The following is a 19,498-nucleotide window of genomic DNA, read 5'->3' on the forward strand; positions in this document are numbered from 1 at the left end:
ATCTTTAAGACCAGTTTGTAAAGATCATTCCAGATAGCTTTTTTTTTTAATAGTGTTTTTGTTTGTTTTTTTAAATTTATTTATTTTTGGCTGCATTGGGTCTTCATTGCTGCACGCGGGCTTTCTCTAGTTGCGGCGAGCGGGGGCTACTCCTCGTTGCAGTGCGCAGGCTTCTCATTGCGGTGGCTTCTCTTGTTGTGGGGCACAGGATCTAGGCACGTGGGTTTCAGTAGTTGTGGCGCATGGGCTCAGTAGTTGTAGCTCGCAGGCTCTGGAGTGCAGGCTCAGTAGTTGTGGCGCACGGGCTTAGTTGCTCCACGGCATGTGGGATCTTCCCAGACCAGGGCTCGAACCCGTGTCCCCTGCACTGGCAGGTGGATTCTTAACCACGGTGTCACCAGGGAAGTCCCCAGACAGCTTTTAAACACTGAACAGTACTGCCTATAAAAGAATAAAAATCACTATTTATTCTTGCACATTTTGTAAAACAGTTCGTAAGAGGCTGTTCTTACTGTCCTAACAGTGTTTTAGTTTGAGAGAAATGGAATAGAAAGAGAAACAGAGTTTCCCGCCCATTGGCAGGGGCCGGGTAGGAGGAAATGAGAGGCTATCCAGGGCACAGGAGCAGCCGGCAGCTGGGTGGAGACTCAGACTGAGGTCAGAAGCCCCTGGAGCCAGGCTCACTGCCACCACCTCCCCACGTCCAGGCCGGAGGGTGGCTTGGACAGCTGACCCTCCCCGCGGCCGCTGCAAAACCCTGAAGGGTGTGGTGACTGCTCTGCCAGAGCAGGGAGCGGGGAGGGACGGACAGACAGACAGACAGAGAAGTTGAGGGAGAGGCAGCTCTCCCCTGAGGGATGTGAATTCAGCTGAGCCTTGAAGCCGTAAGGGGGAGGGGCCTGGCTTCGGACCTGCCTCCAGGTGACCACAGGCTGGCACAGGCGGCCAGTGGCTTCCCTCTGCTGCGTGAAGCCCACGGGGCACCCAACCCCCAGAGCCCCCGCTGCTGCCCTGTCCGGGGATTTTCTCGTCGCTTCCCCCGTCCTCACCTCCAGACCGTCTTGCACGCCCTCCACCCGCTGTCACACACCTCCAATCCCACGGCACCCGTGGGTGGGGAATCCCAAATTACCCAGAGCTGCGCAAATACCTAACAGGAGGGCTTTACCTTCTTCCCACCCGCGCTAGTCCCTGTTCCAGAAGCCAAGTCCCTGCGACGGCTCAAGTCAGAGAACCAGACTGCTGCTGGGAAGCGTGCTGCTCGGGCCCACAGCCAGGGGAGGGCGCGGGAAGGAAAAGACCCCGCAATTCAGTCACCATCGAAGACAATTTTATTTACTCACAGAAACAAACCCGGAGCCCCGTGGGCGGCTCCAGCTCCCCTCCCGCCCACCCCCGGCCCTGGACCCGCAACGCTGAGCTGACCGTCCTCCCCTCGTGGTAGCGCGTGAGCTGCCACAGCAACCCGGTGAGGTAGGTGTCGCCACCCCACCCCCCGCCCAGGGGACAGCGGGGCAGCCGAGGCCGAGCTGGCAGAGTGCGGCCGGAGCGGGAGGACCGGTCCCCGTGCCCGCCTGGCCCCGCGGCCAGAGGCCCAGGCCGGGGACCGTCAGTCTGCCGAGGGCCCCTGCAGACCACACGTTCTCTTCTCGAGTCTGTGGGGCCCCGAGTGAGGTCCCCGCCCGCAGCCGGGTCTCGGGGACAGACCGCACCCCAGGTCCCCAGTGCGGATGGCAGGCTCTCGCCCAGCACTCAGGCCGCACGGGCACGGTGGGGAGGGGACTTCAATGGCACTCCTCCCGCGGACTCGGCGGAGAAGGAACAAGAAGGCAGCTCGTCCTGGGAGCGGCCCGGGCGACTCGAAGAAGCCGGAAGAGTCCTGTGCGCGCGGCGGCCCGCGGCGCCTGCATCCCGGGCGGAGGTGGCCCGGGGGCAGCGCGGGCTCAGGACCGGCTCCGGTCCTCGTGGTTGCCAACGATCATCTTGCTGTACAGCTTCTGCTGCTCCTCCTTGAACGTGTCCTTCACCTTCTCCCGCTTCAGACCACCGTCCCTGACGAGAGAAAGAGACGGGCTGGATGCAAGAGCAGAGAAGCCCCGCTGCCGCCCTGCGCCCCGGCCAGGCGTGCCCCCCACCGGCTGCCCGCGCCGCTCCCGCCCGGAGAAGCCCGCCAGAGTGGCAGCGGCTCCCTCGTCACGGCCCTGGGCCTGCGGGACCCACCCTCTCCGCCTTACAACTCTCACCCCTGCCCTGGGGTCAGAGCTCACTCCTCTTATCCAGGGTACTTTCTAATTGCTCACACCTGCCAAGGAGTTAAAAGTTCTTTCTGCTCAAACATTCATCCTCACCTTACAGAAAGCAAAGGAGGCCCTGGCTTTATGGAAGATGAGCCAAGCTTTAAGAAATACTAAGACTTATAATGAATCTGTAAAACTGATCCGTAAAATAAAATCTGTACAATTCAGATCCCGGGATTCTCCAAATTCATGCAAATGAACACAACGGAAAATACAAGTTCTCACTTCTTCGCGCTCAGGGGATGGTCCCGTAAGGGAATGGAAGTAACGCAGAGTTTGGGGCTAACCACCCACCTCTTCCAATAGCCCCAAAGAAATCCTCTAAACGTGGATTCGCTTCTTCAAAGTCTCCCCCCCACCTGACACCCCAAGGCCTTGCCTGCACCCTAGAATCATCATCATCTTCAGTGACTGATGCAAAACCAAGCCCACCGCAGTCTTTCTCTTACACTTTCAGTGTGGAGGTGAGCTGGTAGGAAAAGTCTCTGGTGAAGCTCTCACCACCGGACCCGTCTTACCCTGGGAGCCCTGACACCTGCCACATCCTTTAAAGTCCCCAGCAAAGGCCTCCTTTAGAAAGCGGCCACCCTTGTCTTCATTGGGCTTCAGCGACAGGGAGCTTGGGGCAGTGGATAAACATTCAAGCCAGTCAGACCTGAGCTCAACATGCGACTCCAGGGCTTATTCTGTGGCTTTGAAAGACGGTTACTTAACCTCTCCGAGTTTCAGTTTCTCATCTGAAAAATGGCAGTAACAATTTTCCTACTCATGGAGTTACTCTGAGGGTGAGACGAGATTACCAGAGCAGCAGCGGCACCGTGTCTGGCACATAGTAGGTGCCCAATAAATGTCAGCATTTTTAAAAAGGGCCAAGCAGACCTAGAGATTGCCATACCGAGTGAAATAAGTCAGACAGAGAAAGACAAATATCATGGTATCGCTTATATGTGGAATCTAAAAAAAAATGATACAAATGAACGTATTTACAAAACAGAAATTGAGTCACGGATGTAGAAAACTTAACGGTTACCAAGGGGGAAAGGGGTGGGGAGGAATACATTGGGAGATTGGGGTCGACACATACACACTCGGATACAGAAACGGTAACTACTGGGCTTCCCTGGCGGCGCAGTGGGTGAGAGTCCGCCTGCCCATGCAGGGGACACGGGTTCGTGCCCCGGTCCGGGAGGATCCCACATGCCGCGGAGCGGCTGGGCCCGTGAGCCATGGCCGCTGAGCCTGCGCGTCCGGAGCCTGTGCTCCGCAACGGGAGAGGCCACAACAGTGAGAGGCCCGCGTACAGAAAAAAAAAAAAAAAAAAAAAGATAACTACTACGAAGAACCCACTGTATAGCACAGAGAACTCTACTCTGTGCTCTGTGGTGACCTATGTGGGAGTGGCATCTGGAAGAGGTATATACATATACAAGAGGGTATATACATAAACATACGCATATGTATAACTGATTCACTTCGCTGTACAGCAGAAACTAACACAAGTGTAAATCTACCATACTCCGATAAAAAAATTAATTAAAAAAAAAAAGGTTACAGGTCAGTTTAAACGCCCACTCAGTCAAATGCGCTCCAGAGCTGACCCCTGCACTTAAACTTAAAGGTCCCAGGAGGGGGGATTAGTCCCCCTGATCCAGTGTTCAACCGCATCAACCACTTGTTAGCTGGAGTATAGCTACCTCATACCCTAGTGTAAGGGTCTGCAAACTATGGCCCACGGGCTGAATCCACCCAACGCCTACGTCTGTAAGTGGAGTTTCACTGGCACACGGACCTGCTCCTGGGCTGTCTCTGGCTGCTTTCCCGCTACAATGGCAGAGTCAAGCAGTCGCACCAGAGACCACATGGCCCAGAGTCTAAAATACGTACTGACTCTTTTCAGAAGAAGTGTGCCAACTCCGGCTCTAGTAGGTAACAAGCTACAAAAAACCAAAACTGGCCTTTCTAAGGATGGTCCAATTTGCCAAATAAACGAGATGAGAGAGCCCAATGCTCCTCTGAGGTTTCCGGGTTGGCACGGAGTCCCTGCCCGCAGAGACAGGGCTGTCCCGGTGCCCAGGTGGACTGTGTCCCCAGGAAGGGGCGCCGAATCCACCGCTTCGTCCCAACACCCTGGGCTCCTGAGAGTGAGTCAAACCGCTGACTCTCCAGGACCGGTGCGCTCGTCCTCCACACCAGGGAGAGGAGGGTCCTTCCAGCACCTGCTTCAGAAACTCCCGTCCTCCTGGACTCGGCTGGTAAGACCCGGCTCTGACTCACCACAGCAGGTCCACAAGGCCTCCCTGCCTGGCAATGGCAGACTTCACCCTGTTTGCGAACTGGACGGCATCTTCCTCGGTCTCTCTCGTCATGGGAGGCAGGTACCACACGCTGCAGACGATGGCCCAGCTGGTCATCATCCTCAGCAGGTACGTCACCATCCCGTACTTGCTGCTGTTCCAGAAAGCATCACCGAACTGGGGATCGTACTGCAAGACAAGGGAACGCTGGACGGTGAGAGGTCAGGAGTTCTAGCCTGTGTGCGTGTCAACGGCAGCTTTGTTGAATGCCCCCTGCCACGCCCGGGGCAGGATCGGTACTGGGACGCTGCTCCCAGCCCCCTACGCGGACACCTCCGCAGGAACCCCACACCTGGGCACGTGTGACACCTAGCAACATCCACCCCCGAGCGCAGATCACTGAGGAGGACCAGCAGCCTTCCTCCAAGGTCCTCCCTCTTTGATCCAGGGGCCTGTCTCACTCACAGGTGTCTGCCATCTATTCTTCAAGTCCTCAAGCGCGTCCGCAAACAGAAGCGGAGCACGTCCTCCAGAGATCCGTGCCGAGTCAACAATCCCCAACGTTTCACCCCACCTGCTCCGCCAACCCCTCCTGTCACGTCACACACTCACAAAGACCGACACGTACCTCCCCAGAGAAAGACTTTCAAAGATCGCTTCTGGTGCCCAGACCAAGGAGAAAACAACTAGAAAGCTCTGCTTGTGTCACAGCACTTCTAACGGAGCTGCCTGTCTGTGTGCAGAGGTCGCGCTGCCCCGAGGAAGTCGCAGTGGCCACAGCGGGCGGGCGGGCATCGGATACCGCCACCTGCCAGCCGCTCCGAGGGAGGCGAGGGCTGTGCCTCAGGGGCATTTCGTGGGCCACGTGGCCACAGCTGCAACCCTCCTTCTCCCCAGACAGAAGGGCAAGTGCAGGCGAGCCGGGAGGGAGCGCTGCCGCAGGAAGTTACAGTAAAGGCAGCGAGAGGAACCGGTCCCTGAGGAGAAAGCCTGAAAAGGGTCAGGGCTGAGCTGCCACTGCGCGTCTGAAGGGCTCCCAGAGACAAGCCGTCACATGGAGTGTGTGACTGCGAAGCAAAGACCCAGGACCCGAGTGAAAACACCAAAGGAGATGCAGTTTCACGAGCGGTCTCACAGGACCCAGCTGCCACCAGTGTGGAGGACGCCCCTCCGTGGAGACCCTGGGAGGGGACACCGGCCAAGACGCCCGAGTGCAGGTTCTTACACTTGGGGACGAGGGGGCTGGGTTAGAACTATGTGATGTTTTCCAGGCCTTTCAAGCTGAAAGTTTATGATTCTCAGAATAAAAATTGGAGAATTTTGCCTAATTGCACACCTGACTACAGAAATGAAGACATTTAGACTTAATCATAGGAACTAAAAACTCCGGATGTAACTACAGAAGGCTTAAAGGGCTCATGTTATAACACCACGAGGAAATGTGGGAGAAGAACGAGTCTTAAACAGGAGCTAGTGTGTGTGACTGGAAGAAAGTGCTGTTACAGTTTACACAGCATGACTGGAGAGAAACCTTAGCTGAGGGCTGATTCTCTATTCCATGCTGGGCAGACACCGTAGAGAGAAAAACAAGGCAAAAGTTCAAAACAGCAATACATTCCTCAAAGTCAGACAATGGCTTAATTTTGGTGGAAATGTAACAAGAGCTTTAAAACCGCTGAGGTCATGCAAGTTTGGTTACCAATGACGTCTTCACAAAAACTAGAAAAGTATCTGGGAAGCAGAAGTTCTTAATCACATGTGAGCTTAAATAAACCTGTGGGTGGAAGGAAAATTTGCACGCCCGTGTTCTGGAGCTGGCGTCACTGTCCAAGGGTCCATGTTCCAAAACTGGCGGAGGGCAAGCAGGCTCTGTGTGGCCCCGACCGGCAGTGTCGGCAGCGCCCAGGGACGGGTCAGAAACCAAGTTCAGAAACTCCGGGCGAGGAGCCCAATGATCTGCCTTTTCACAGCCCCACCAGGTGATGCTGATGCAGCTGCACAGAACCGATGCTCTGGAGTGAGCAGGAAGGGCTTCTGTGCAGCTGCCGGTTTTTAATAAACACGCGGGGTGCGGCACTGGGCTCCCAGGACATTAAACTGCGGGACGCACGCACGCGACGCAAACATCTCTCCCCGTTCCCACGCCCACGGCACACACTACGAACAGAACGTCTGCTGCTGCTCCAGACCCAGCATCCTCAACGAATCCCGTGGGCAGCCCTGGTCCAGGGACCTGTAACTGTGCAGCCACTCTTCATTCACCATCCCTGCCCTGGTGCCCGGCCTACCTGGGAAAGCAGCGTGGCTGGAAAGCGTTCGCTTAACCAAGAAGAACACCTCCTCCCCCAAGTGCCCCAGTTGTGCTGCCAGGTGACAATGAGGAATATTTCTTCAGAAGCCTTTGCAGACAAAAGACTCTCACAAAAGTATGGAGACTAAATTCTAGCAACAACTCTGACTTACTCTTACCCCGATCTGAGACACCAACCTAAATACTCTAAACACAGTGACAAAGGCTGTGTTTTTTAGAGGAAGTAGTGTAACAGCATTCTTTTAGAAATAATTACGTGGATCTATTTATAAAATCAGATGGATATGAGTGGGGAGAGAGAGGAGGAGGAAAAGGGGAAACTGGCTGAGTGCCTCCCATCTTCCGAAGCAAGTCTGGACTCTCAGAGGTTCAAGTTCCTAAAAGGTGGAGCACACTAACAGGTTCGTTTAAGGCCCCCTTACTTTCACGGGAGGCCTTCGGTCTGTCGGATGCCACACGAGCCACGGGAGCCACAGCAGCGGGGTTGTGTCTTCCTCCGGCAGCAAGGACACATCTGCATCCACCCACCCTCACCTCTAACCAACCAAAGGCACAGACCCAGCTGGGCAGCCCCGTGCCCGCAGGAAGCCCCTCAGGTGGACTGCCTTCCAGAGCGGCAGGGCTCAGGAAGAAAGAGGAACAGTGGGGGAGATGCACCAAGCTCGGGGCTCCGCAGTGTGGGCTGCCCCACGGAGAGGGGGCCCGGCTCCCCGCTGCGCATCAGTCACAGCGGCGGCGGAGGTCACGTGGCCTTGGAGGGCTCGTACCTTGATCGCAACGGGGTAAACTGTGGCTCCAATTTCAAAACTTCCCTTTTTGAACATCATCACAGATGTGTTGTTGATGCAGGTTCCTAAAACGCAGGAGAGAGTAAAATGCTATTTCCTTCGGTCCTTTACCCCAGAGATTAGGAGTTTAAGGATTAAATGTACAGTAAAAATCATTCTAATGGCTCTTCAAAGAGGATAAACCTGTCCTCTCCCCGGCTCCTGAGCGCACACTGACAACAGATGAACAGACTACTGCGCTGCCTCCTCTTCTCTTCTCATAGGACCGTCTTCCCTGGTTCCCACGGCAGCCCAGGTAAGAGGCCAGAGGCCCCGGCCGACTCGGGAGGGCCCAGGGAGGACTCTGCAAGAAGCTCAAGGAGCCTGTCAGCAACACTACAGAGGGGCTCCCGCAATGGGGAAGGCCACACGACGGCACTCTTAGTCCGTATTCTGAATCCTCCGAGTTTTCAGTCCCACGACCAATCTAAAGGGCCCCCACGTTACTCAGCGAAGACAGGTACCCCCAACAAGGGTGAGGGCCTGGGCTCCAACACAACACTGGACTCACACTCCTGCACGGCCTCCCCACACAGAAGCTTACCCTCCGGGAAGATGAGGATGGGCAGCTTGCTTTTATCCTGCACGTGCTCGGTCAGCCTTTACAAGAGGAAAATAAAACGAAGAGTCAGACAGCCTCACGTCCATCATCATCCAAAGGCATCTATCAATACCCTGTCTAGACGTGACGCTGGATGTGATATAAAAGCAGGTTAAAAAACACGACCCTCTCTTTTATAAACCCACGGGCTAATAGACAAAACTCCCAAGGACAGGGAACACCGGATGATTACTACTTAATGTGCACAGCTGTTCAATGAAGTACGTGAGTCTGTGCACAGGGGCCGTGTCTCAGACCTAGGACTGTCTAAAGGGCTTACCCTCCACAGAGTCCGGCAAAGAGCAGCCTCGAGAAACGCTCACCCCCGACTTCCTACAGCCATGCTGGGTGGGACCCGCAGCCCCCCTGAGACACAGTGCAGGGAATTCAGGGACGACCCACCATTCCTGGGTAGTGGGTTCCGGCTTCTACCGAGACCCACTTCCTCTCAATTAACGGCAAAGCTCTCGCCATCACTTGCACCACGTTTACTTTTTTTTTTTTCCTTGAAAACAGAGCTGCACTCTGTTCTGTTGCCTTAAGTGTGTTTTCATTTGTGACAGTGAATTCATTTTGAGATTTCCCTAGGTCCCACATGCATGCCACAACTAAGAGTTTGCATGCCACGACTAAGGAGCTGGCGAGCCGCAACTAAGGAGCCCACCTGCCGCAACGAAGGAGCCCATGTGCTGCAACTAAGGAGCCGGCAAGCCGCAACTAAGACCCAGCACAACCAAATAAATATTAAAAAAAAAAATCAAATCGCATTAAAAGTTCACACAGTATTCATTACAGTGGGTACAAGGAATAAAAAAGGTTACAAACATTACTACCTTGGGTTAGTAATAACACTAGGGTTTTGATACTTTTTATACTCCATGTTTCAGAAAAACACTACTATGAAAGCAGCTGGGGCTCAGTGGAGAAGGCTGTAGAGGCACAGCTTCCCCTAAGCGCAGACCGTGTGTCACTTGTTTACCTTTTAGCCACCAGGTGGCGATCCTTCACTTCTGAGCGCTCGAACCAGACGTGGGGGCAGGCCTTCACCATGGCTCTCTGGATGACGCCCATGAGGCCGCCGTGCACCTGACCCACCTGCTCTCAGACAAAGGAGTAAGGGCAGCGAAGCCATCCTCACGCAAGCCCCCAGGTCCCCCGAGACACGGACCCCAACCTCTCACCCCGTAACGCTTTATCAGTAACCACAGGCTCTCACTGTTCAGAAACCACCATTAGACTCTCTGAATTGAAATTCTCCTTCTGATCAGTGATATCAGAGATGTGTAACTATTGATAAAAACACAGCTGAAAACCCTAAAACGAACCGTGAAGCGGAGCACACCTGTGTCCAAACGCCCTCCCTGGGCCGATTATCCAAAGCCCCCGAGCCCAGTGCCTTCAAATCCCGCCCCCCACCTTCACCCCTCCCCACGCTGCTCACTCTGCTCACAACATCCAGGTCCCAAGGAGTCCCCAAGGCCACAGAAACAAAGGCAACAACCCAGGTCAGGCCCGTGTATAAAAACGTGCTTACCTGTTGACACCCTTAAGAAAGAGCTCCCAGCCCCGACCAGCCTAAAGGAGCAACAGAGAGAGGCCTTACCATGGCGTAATAGCCATCGCTGGCCAAAATGATGACGTCAATGGGAGACGTGTGATTGGCCACGCAGATGCCGCCGTTTCTAGGCCGGTTCTTCCTGCGTTTAAATTGTAGGCAAAGCAACAAAAATCAGTGTGAAACAATCCATCTGGAACTCACGCCTGGCCTCGGCAGCGTCCTCGGCTCTAACGACGCTCTGAGGGCCCGCGGGCCGGCTGCCGGCCCCTCGTGTTACGCCAGCGCACCCCTCGATCCCATCCCGAGCCCCCTCACCTGTCGTGGTAGGTGATGATGGCCGTCAGGGCCCGTACGCAGATGCGATAGCACATGAGGTGAACGTGCTTACTCAGGAACTCCTTAAACCTGCGACAACAGGACAGAGATTTCTGTTTTTATTTTTCACACATATAGGAAGACAGGAGAAGGTGCTGACTCCGACCATCTAACCATCACTGCCTGTGGCCTTTATGACTGCCAAGTACTTCTACAAATATTAGTGTCTATGGTAAAACTCTGTATTAGCATCTTTCTGTCTACAGATAAAGAAAGAAAGAAAGAAAGAAATGATGAGGGCTACTCAAATTCACATAAGGTAATGGGCTTAGAATTCACAGCCCTAGAATTTCCAGCACACCTGAGTCTCCCAGATTCCTTTCCTTCTTGCTGGTCAATACCCAGAGGCAGGGCAAAGGCCAGAGAGTCAAACCTCCCCACCAGCCCAGGGAAAAGAGAGGTTTGCCAGCCCCATAACTTCCCAGAAGGAGCCAGTTTCTCTTATTAAAAAAAAAAAAAAAAAAAAAAGCAAACAAACCAAAAGGCCCTACCTACACGTCTTATCCTCTTACCAATTCATCAACATAGTAGAATGCTCAAAATTCAACAACATGCTATAAAACCTGCTAGCCCTGGACACTAGGGCTTGTGGTTTCTCCCTTTTGTCTTTAAAATGGGAAGAGTGTGAGGGCTGGAGGGCAAAACGAACAAAGTCACAGATCAAGATCAGTTGGAAAAAAACTTTCCTGCCTATGTCATTGTTGTCGTTGGGTTACTTTCTCCCTCTAAGAGTCTGTGGTTTGGGCTACGCCCAAAGAAGTGGCCTGGCCTTCAGGATGGAAGCCGCCCCCAGTACCTGTGGACTCGGATGCCCGCGCTCTGCTCACCTCCCGTTCGGCAGGTATCCCACCACCGTTGTGCCCACCACCAGGAGGCTAATCCCCGTGAAAGCAAGAGCGATCCTGTAACGAGAAGACAAGTTACAACACAGCGGAAAATCTGTGCCCCGAGTACAGAACTGGACGTGTGAAAATGGAACTGGGCGTCACAAAAACCCCCTGCAAGATCTGATCACCTGGACGCAGACAGGAGTCTGGGTCCCTAGAAACGCGGGCAGGCCTAACAGAACCAGAGGGCGTCCTGCTTCCAGAGTGGCAGGACACCATGGATTTGGCGTTCAGCCGACACCCTCTCCGCAGGCACTGGCAGCAGCCAGAATAACTGGACGGTCTACTGATGGCTGCGCCGCCCCCTCAGGCACCTGCTGCCCTGTGGTCTTACCCTTCCCTTTGGCTTAAAACCCTGGCAGAAGCCCAGCTTCGCTGTGAAGCTATAGGAAATAGGGCCCGAAGGTACCAGCAGCCGGCATACTCAGAATAGCACGTGGTACAGGAACACTGGGAGATCAATACTGCCTCTGTCCTGGAGAGGAAGCTGCAGGAACAGAATCAGCCAGGCCCGGGGAGGGGTGGCCAGGAAGAACATCGTGTTCCCCGTCCCTGTGTTTAGTCAGTCCAGACAAGCAAGTTGTCTTTGAGAAACCCAGCTACGTCTGATACGCAGACAATCCGAGGGCCCTTAAAGGACAAGCCCCGGTGCAGCCTTCCGAGAGCCGGATGGCCTGGCCGGTGACAGAACGGTCCTGTCCTCCTCTCTACGGCGGGAGAGCAAAGCGGAGGGGCCGGGGGCACGGGCAGGCAGATCAGGCGCCGGGCTAGGCCCTGCCTCACCTGAGGGGCAAGAGGAAGCAGTACCGGATCAGCACTCCTAAGCCCCAGAGCACGGTGAGCCTCAGGCTGATGTACTGGAAGTTATAATTGGTCCGGCTCAGCAAGTTCCAGGACTCCAACTCCTCTGCCGAGAACCTCTTTGTCACCTCGTCGTCCATAATGGTCTCCACCCCTTTCCGGCAGAAGTAGAAGATGTCAGAGAGCTCAAACTCGAGGGTGTTGTCCAGAGCCTTACTGCTACCACTCCGGCGAATTTCTTTGATCTCTTCTTCCAGTGACGTGAGATCTTTTGCAATGATTCCTGCAAGAGAACAGCCCGGTCAAGCGGCCCGCTGGGAGAAAGCACGCTGGGAATGCTCAGGGTGCTCACCAGCGACGAGGGGGAGCGGGGCGAAGGCGCGCGGGAACGCAGCTCCAGGGGGCCGCTGGGCAGGCGGACGGAGACCCCGTCTTACCGTTGGTGTAGGGCTTGTAGAGCTGGTGGTTCTTCTCCTTGGCGCCTCGCTCCATCCTCAAGGTCGCCCACTGCGGAGGGAACAGCCACACACCGCGATGAGCCCCTTTCTCGCTCGGGGGCACCTCCACTTCCGTTCCGTGACAGCCTCAAGCCCGGTGCCCCGGGAGCAGGCTGCGGCCGAGAGGGCAGTGGTTCTGGAAGGAAACTCGGAGCCTCTCTTCCTAGAGCACACCCGTCCCAGATACCCTGGACTGAAAGCCACGTCCCCGGCGGTCACGAGCTGGGAGCCAGGAGCCGGGGTGAGCTGCTCGGGCCTCGCTTCTCACGGCCTCCTGGGTCCTTAAGGAGCTCACGAGCCGACAGTCCACGGACCTCATGGGTTCCTTCGTTTCTGCCAAACAGCAGCGCTTCACCAACAGCAAAACCAAGCACCCTTTAAGCTACTGCCCGCCACCCGGTGCTGCCTGCCTCCCAAATTATTCCAAGAAAGCAACAATTTTAGTTTTCGAGTCGATAAAGGATTTAAATACTATTTATGTCTGGACTGCCCATTCACCCTCTGAGTAACCTTTAACAGGAGACCCCACACACTTGACACAGAAAGCCTGAGAGTAGCTTAGTGTTTAAAATAAAATTAAATTTTAAAAAAATGGTGTTAAAAAACACTATTTGGAGATAAAAAAAACAAAAACAAAACTAAGTCCCAAGTTTGACAGTTATGCTGTGTCCCTTAAGCAACTCATTCCAACACTCTGGATGCTAGTCTTTTCTATCCACAAAACAGGATGATGGTCCTTCAACCTCCTACTTCACGAGGATCCAATGAGACCATACGTGACACCCCGAATCGTCCTCAGCACCACTGAAATCATATGGGCTCCAGGAACGTGAGGCTCTTCCTAGGTCCTCCCTTCCTTCATTAAAATCCTTTTAGCTGTCTGAAGAGCGCCAGAGGCTGGGTCGCTCCTGCTCTCAAATGCCGAGAGGCGGACACACGAGCTCCCGTCCACCTCCTGCAACGTGGTGCCGCAGAACAGAAAGTCATGACGGCAGTGAGTCAAGGAAACAGAACGGACATTTTAAAAGGTGTGTTTTCAAACTTCTGTTTCCACAGCTCTGCAAGGTAGAAAAGAACCCCGTCATTCCATGACGCAGCAGAATCCACGTGGCACAAAGCCTCTGGTGAGATTCTGCCGGCAGAGCCTGAAGTGTTAGCAAGGCAGCAGGGCCGGAAGCAGGACACGAGCTTAAGCAGCCGTCTGACCTCATCTGGAAATGTCTTCCAACACCACTGTCTAGAGAAAACAGAGTTTACAGAGTCACCCAGTTAAAGGTCTAAGGCAGGAAAACTCACACGGCCCATTTCAGGTAGTTAACCCTTGATGGCTTCTGGCACAGATGATCTCCTTCTAGAAGAAAATGTAAACCTAGCTCCTACAATGGAGGAAGATGAATTCCATCTGGGAATGTCATCGAGGGAAGAGATGGCTAAGGGGCGAGAGAGCTTACAACAAGCCCGGCACACCAGAGCTGAGGGCTGTCCATTCTGGCCAGGACTCTGCACTGGAGCTGCAAAGCTCAGAGCCAGAGAAGCTTGGTTCTGTGCTGACAGTTCTGATACTTGGATCTGATTTTAACGGGCAGGTAGCACCTGCCTTCAGGCTGCTGGAGCACTAGGACTCAATGTCTGTGGGGGCTGCCTCATGACGGAATGTGCAGGAAGGCTGTGGTTTCTGTTTTAACTGGAAAGGTGCCAGTTAAAAGCCACTGTTGTCTCCTAGAAGTTTATTTCTACTCCCTCTACACTGATGTACATTTTTCAGTGGCAAACGGGCACGGGTAGTTACGTGGTTCACAGGAACCCTGGGTTCTACTGAAGATTTTCGGGGACTGAAGTTGAAGAAAATTACATTTCCTGATTAATTAAAACAAACACTAAAGACTGACGAGATTACTACTTCTCAAACTTTACTGTGCACCTGGGGCTCGCTGGAATGCTGATCCTAATTCAGTGGGTCTGGAGGGGGCCCGGGGCCTGCATTTCTAACCAGTCTTGGGTGACACTCAGCTGCTGGTCTCAGAGCACTCTCTGAGTAGCAAGACAACCCCAGAGACCATAGGTAGGGCTCAGAAATCTTACTGTTGAACGTAAGTACTTAAGTAAGTACAAGCGCACCACAGCAGCATTACGGACAGCAGCCGGAAGGAGAAAACGGCCCGTCAACGGATGAATGGATAAGCGGATTATGGTACAGACACACAGTGGAAGATTACTCGGCCATAAAAACGAAAGTACTGAAACATGTTCCAAAGTTATGCTACGTGAAAGGAGCCAGTCACAAAAGAGCACACTTTATATAATTCCATGAAAATGAAATATCCAGAATAGGTCAAGCCAGAGACAGAACACAGGTTCACGGTTGTCAGAGCCAGGGGAAGGCAAGTGCTTAATGAGTATGGGCCCTCCTTCCGGAGAGGTGAGAGTGCTGTGGGGCCACACAGAGGTGGTGACCGTGCAATACTGCGACGACCGCAAGTGCCGGCGAACCGTTCCCTTTAAATGGTTACCTTTACGTTCTGTCAGCTTCAGCTCAAGTTTTTTAATGTGAAAAAAAGTCATATTCTTATATAAAATACCAAAACTCAAGATTCAGTAATATACCTAAACATATTTCCTGCTGTAATGTAGCATTTCATACAGCTCACTTCATCTTCCAGAGTCACTATTTCTTCACTGGTTAAGTCTATCACTGACAGATACCCTGGGCCACTGCAGAATTACAGGGAACCAAAGGAAAACGAGTGAGACTATTCTGAACCGTAAGATACTATCTGAACAAATATAACTGCATTGTGTTTCCTAGTATGGTCTCAGCCGTGGAAAAGATGAACCTGAAGATGCGGTGACTACTGAAAACAGATCCTGCTAATAAATCACCACATCTCTGAAGAGATAAGTTAAAAGGCTTGTGGCAGACATCAACTTCCAGGAAATATTACTTCTCACTCATTTCCTTCCCACTGTGACTAGTTCTGTTCAGCGGTATCATGACTTAAGTTCTGACATATGTTAAGAAATACACTCTTCTCCTCCTCTTTCAGAAAATAGAAAAATTCATCAGATGCCCTTTTCTGTTACTTCTTTTTGTCTGAAGTGCAAGAACATATTTAAGATAAACATTTGAAAGAGAGAAAAGACTCTCCCATACTCATCAGTCAGGGAATATGCCAGCAGCAGCTTTGAGTTGCAATATCTGTTACATCACTGTCCGGCAGTGATTTTTTCTTTAATTCTAAGTCCCTCCGTTGGAAATAAACAGGCCAGGTGTGGGGTCATGGAATAGGTGCCTTTGCTCAGACAGACCAAACACACAAGTCCCTTAGCTCAAAAGAAAGACGGCTGAAGGCTTTCACAAGCTCACGTTTAGTTATTCTTTCTACTCAAAATGCCACTTCCTTCCCATTCTCCCAACTCTCTCCACATCCAGCAGCGAGTTCACAATCAACCAGACAAGAATAACTCTTTTTGCTAATGGCACTTCTTCCCTCCTCTGTGAAGCAACCGTTTGTAAACAGCACACTCACCGCAAAGATCTTTAACAAAGTTTTCATGTAGAGCTTTCGGATACCAAAGGAGACTCCGAAAATGGCGGGGACTATGATGAAAACCAGCACGAGGGTGAAGAGGACGGTCAGGGAGATGCCCAGGAGGTTGACAATCAGGCTGTCAAAAGGCAGCAACAGGAACATGGTGGAGGATGCAGGCCAGGCCAGCGCCCTCCTCCCCGCGAACAAAGCTCAGCCTCAGATGGTCCTCTCCGCCAGCACCGGCCTGGGGAGGGGCACCGACTCCATTCCCAAGTTCACGTCACTCGACGGCCGGAACAGAGAGCCTGGGAGCAGGATGAGAGCAGAAGGGGGCCCCCGAGGCGGCCAGCCCTCCCCAGAAGAGACGGGCTGCAGGGGTGGACGGGGCAGGCTCCGCCTTCAGTGCCAGCATCCGAGGCCAGGCAGAGAGTCTGGGCGAGTGAGCGGCGAGGGCGCCATCCGGGCTCTGCTCTTCTCGCGCTGCTTCCAGAAGTTTTACTTTTTCTCCCGTCCAAGAGCATTTAGCAGATAAATCTCTCCTGAGGACGTGTCATTGCCAGAAGTACCAAGAAGAGCTCAACTTGGTGCCAGAAAAATGCTGACAACTCCAGTGGAGGGGGGTGACTGCTGGCACCTCCCACAGAAGGCTAGCGAACATGAATATGTGGAAATTAAATAACTGTTTTCCTTAAAGCTCCTTCATAGGCTGAAAATTGCGTCCATCGTAGAGCGTTCACACCTGGCCCCGTGCTTCCCCTGGAGAGGCTCCGGGCGCACTGCTCCCAGGACCCTCCTCTCTGGAGAGCTAAAGGCCGCGCCAGGAGGCCGCAGGTGCTGGCGCGGCACGCCTCATGCCGCCTGCGGTGCGTGGAATTCCAGACGCGTCTGGCGCTGGTTTCCTCTGGATACTTTTCTCCCTAAGGCCCCCTTCTCAGCGGTGACCCGGGTCCTTGGCAAGAAGTTTCTCACATGCTGCTGAAGCTGGAGGTGGAAACAGAAACACCATCCGTCACACAAACACAAGCCGAGGGGAGAGACATCACGGTGCTCTGGGCTGGGGCCCGGCGCGTTTTAGGGTCAGCCTACAGCCCGTGCCGCTCTCACAACATCAAGGTCAAAGGGACTGCGCAGAGCAGCAGGCGGCAGACGCGCGTGTGGAGGAGAACCACAGATGTTTCATAGTTTTCAACCCCGATGAAACGACGACCTGTGGCCGCTCAAACTTTTCTAATAGAAAATGTATGCATATTTGGGGTTAGTAGAGGCAAACTATTACGTATAGACTGGACGGACTACAAGGTCCTGCTGTAGAGCACAGGGAACTATATTCAATGTCCTGGGATAAACCATAGTGGAAAAGAATACGAAAAAGAATGTGCACGTATAACTGAGTCACTCGGCTGCACAGCAGAAACCAACCCAACATTGTACATCAACTATACTTCAATTAAAAAAAAAAATCAATACCTTAGACTTCAAACAGAAGAAAAAGAAAATACACGGACATAAGACGCATCTCAAAAGACAAGGAGGGTATACTCGGCGGAGTACACGTGCCTCCTACCTGTCCCCCACTGCCCAGAGTTCTTGTCCACAGATGCAACCGCATCACCAGCTTCGTATTCTTCCTGAGATGTTCTACGCACACACGAGGAAATCACTCCGGCCCACCTCGCACCCAGGCAACAGTCATGACGGCACACCACGAACACTGCTTTTTGTTTTGTCTTGTGGCTCAACATGTCTTGGGATAGTGTCCCCGCAGTGCACACGGAGCTCCCTTACTCTTTGCAGGTGCACAATTCTCAACCGTAAGAATGTTCCCTGATTTGGTTAACTGCTTTCCTGAGGTTGGACACCAATGTCTCTACCCTTTTTTTGTTATAAATAATGTAATGAATGTGCCTACATGATTTAGCATACAAAATGCACATGCAAACGTATTTGCAGGGTCAATTCCTAGAAATGGAAGTGCAGGGGAAAAGGAAATCTAGGTTTTAAAAAAATAGTAACTCTTGTTTTTATTCATTTCCCCACAGATTTACTGACATTTAACTGACAGATAACACTGAGCACGTCTGCAGAGTACAAAGCACGATTGATACACCTACATATTGCACACCTGCATATCGCAACGTGACACCCACAGAGTATTAGCCAAATATTTACCTTTTTTGTGTGTGTGGTGGGAACATCTAAGATCTACCCTCTCAGCAACTTTCAAGTATCTAACACAGTATTGTTAACTATAATCACCACACTGTACATTAGATCCCCAGGACTTATTCATTTTATAACGGGAAGTCTCTACCCTTTGCTCAACATTTCCCAACTTCTCCTACCCCTTGATCCCGGGTAACCACCATTCTTTTCTCTGTTTCTACAAGTTCATATTTTCTGGATTCCACATTTATGTGAGAATACACAGTATTTGTCTTTCGCTTCTGACTTAGGAAATACAGTTTTAGTATTACAAGATATTGTCATATTTTCTACATAGATTAACTCCTCCAGCCTTTCTGGCCACTCTTTTTTTTTTTTCTTTAAGACTATTTACATTGGGGGTCACACTTGGTGTTGTACATTCTATGGGTTTCGACAAATGTATAATGACATGTATCCACCACTAAGGTACCACACGGAATATTTTCACTGCTCTAAAAATCCTCTGTGCTCAGATTATTCATCCCTACCTACCCCCAACCCCTGGCAATCACTGGTCTTTTCACTGTCTCCATAGTTTGGCTTTTCCCAGAATGTCATATGGTTGGAATCACAGAGTAGGCAGCCTTCTTGGCTTCTTTGACTTAATACAGCCACTTATTTTTTAATATTTCACTATTTCAATTTTATAGTACTCATTCTTAACCACAAGTTACCACTCCAAGTTCTGAACTTGGGAGCATCCTGTCACGTCTCTCTGGCCAACATTTTGGCCTCATGCCAATCACCTTCTGGCTCGGTTCCAATACTTCTAGAAGTTCAAGAAATGGGACGAATGAACAGGTGCCTGACTTCACCCTGAGTTCTGTCCAGTGCTGTTCAGAACTCAAAGCCCTTTCTCATGTTATCTCACAACCTGTCGGTATGTATTCTTTCCATTTTACCAGTTAGGAAACTAAGCGAGGGAGACACGGATCCCGTTCTCTGACTCCTAACTGCTCCCATGACATCCCACACCCCTAGCAATTCAATTAAAAAGACAGCGTTTCAGTGGCAGGGAACCTCCACTTCTTCCACTTTCACGTGACCGTTATCACTGCTAACGTTTACTGACCGCTCACAGCACGGACGCTGAGCGGATACAACAAGCACTGTGCACACGCCGGCCTCACTGAATGCCTACGACAGCCCCACAGGGGAGTTACCATCACCTCTAGGAGAGGTGAGGGGGCAGAGGCTTAGAGGACAAGGTCACCGGAGTCACACAGCTACAAACGGCACAGGAGGGATTTGGACAAGTGCGCCTGTCTCACAGCCCCGCTCTTTAACCACCAGGCCCTCCTAGCTTTCAAACTAC

The 19,498-nt window shown here is 52.4% G+C and overlaps 1 protein-coding gene across 1 annotated transcript; it reads right to left on the reverse strand.

Annotated features, from left to right (window-relative positions):
- Positions 1-1,399: 1,399 nt before the first annotated feature.
- GPAT4 (glycerol-3-phosphate acyltransferase 4) lies at positions 1,400-16,140 on the reverse strand (the record flags this gene model as incomplete). The annotated part of the gene is made up of 11 exons (XM_079726553.1): positions 1,400-2,052; positions 4,572-4,780; positions 7,670-7,755; positions 8,274-8,329; positions 9,310-9,425; positions 9,934-10,027; positions 10,204-10,293; positions 11,091-11,165; positions 11,934-12,234; positions 12,389-12,458; positions 15,976-16,140. 11 exons carry the CDS (start codon positions 16,138-16,140, stop codon positions 1,944-1,946), a joined length of 1,371 nt encoding a protein of 456 aa, XP_079582679.1. The 3' UTR covers positions 1,400-1,943.
- Between the last annotated feature and the right edge of the window lie 3,358 nt (positions 16,141-19,498).

The sequence above is a fragment of the Hyperoodon ampullatus genome (assembly GCF_949752795.1).
Source record: "Hyperoodon ampullatus genome assembly, chromosome: 20".
Classification (NCBI taxonomy): domain Eukaryota; kingdom Metazoa; phylum Chordata; class Mammalia; order Artiodactyla; family Ziphiidae; genus Hyperoodon; species Hyperoodon ampullatus.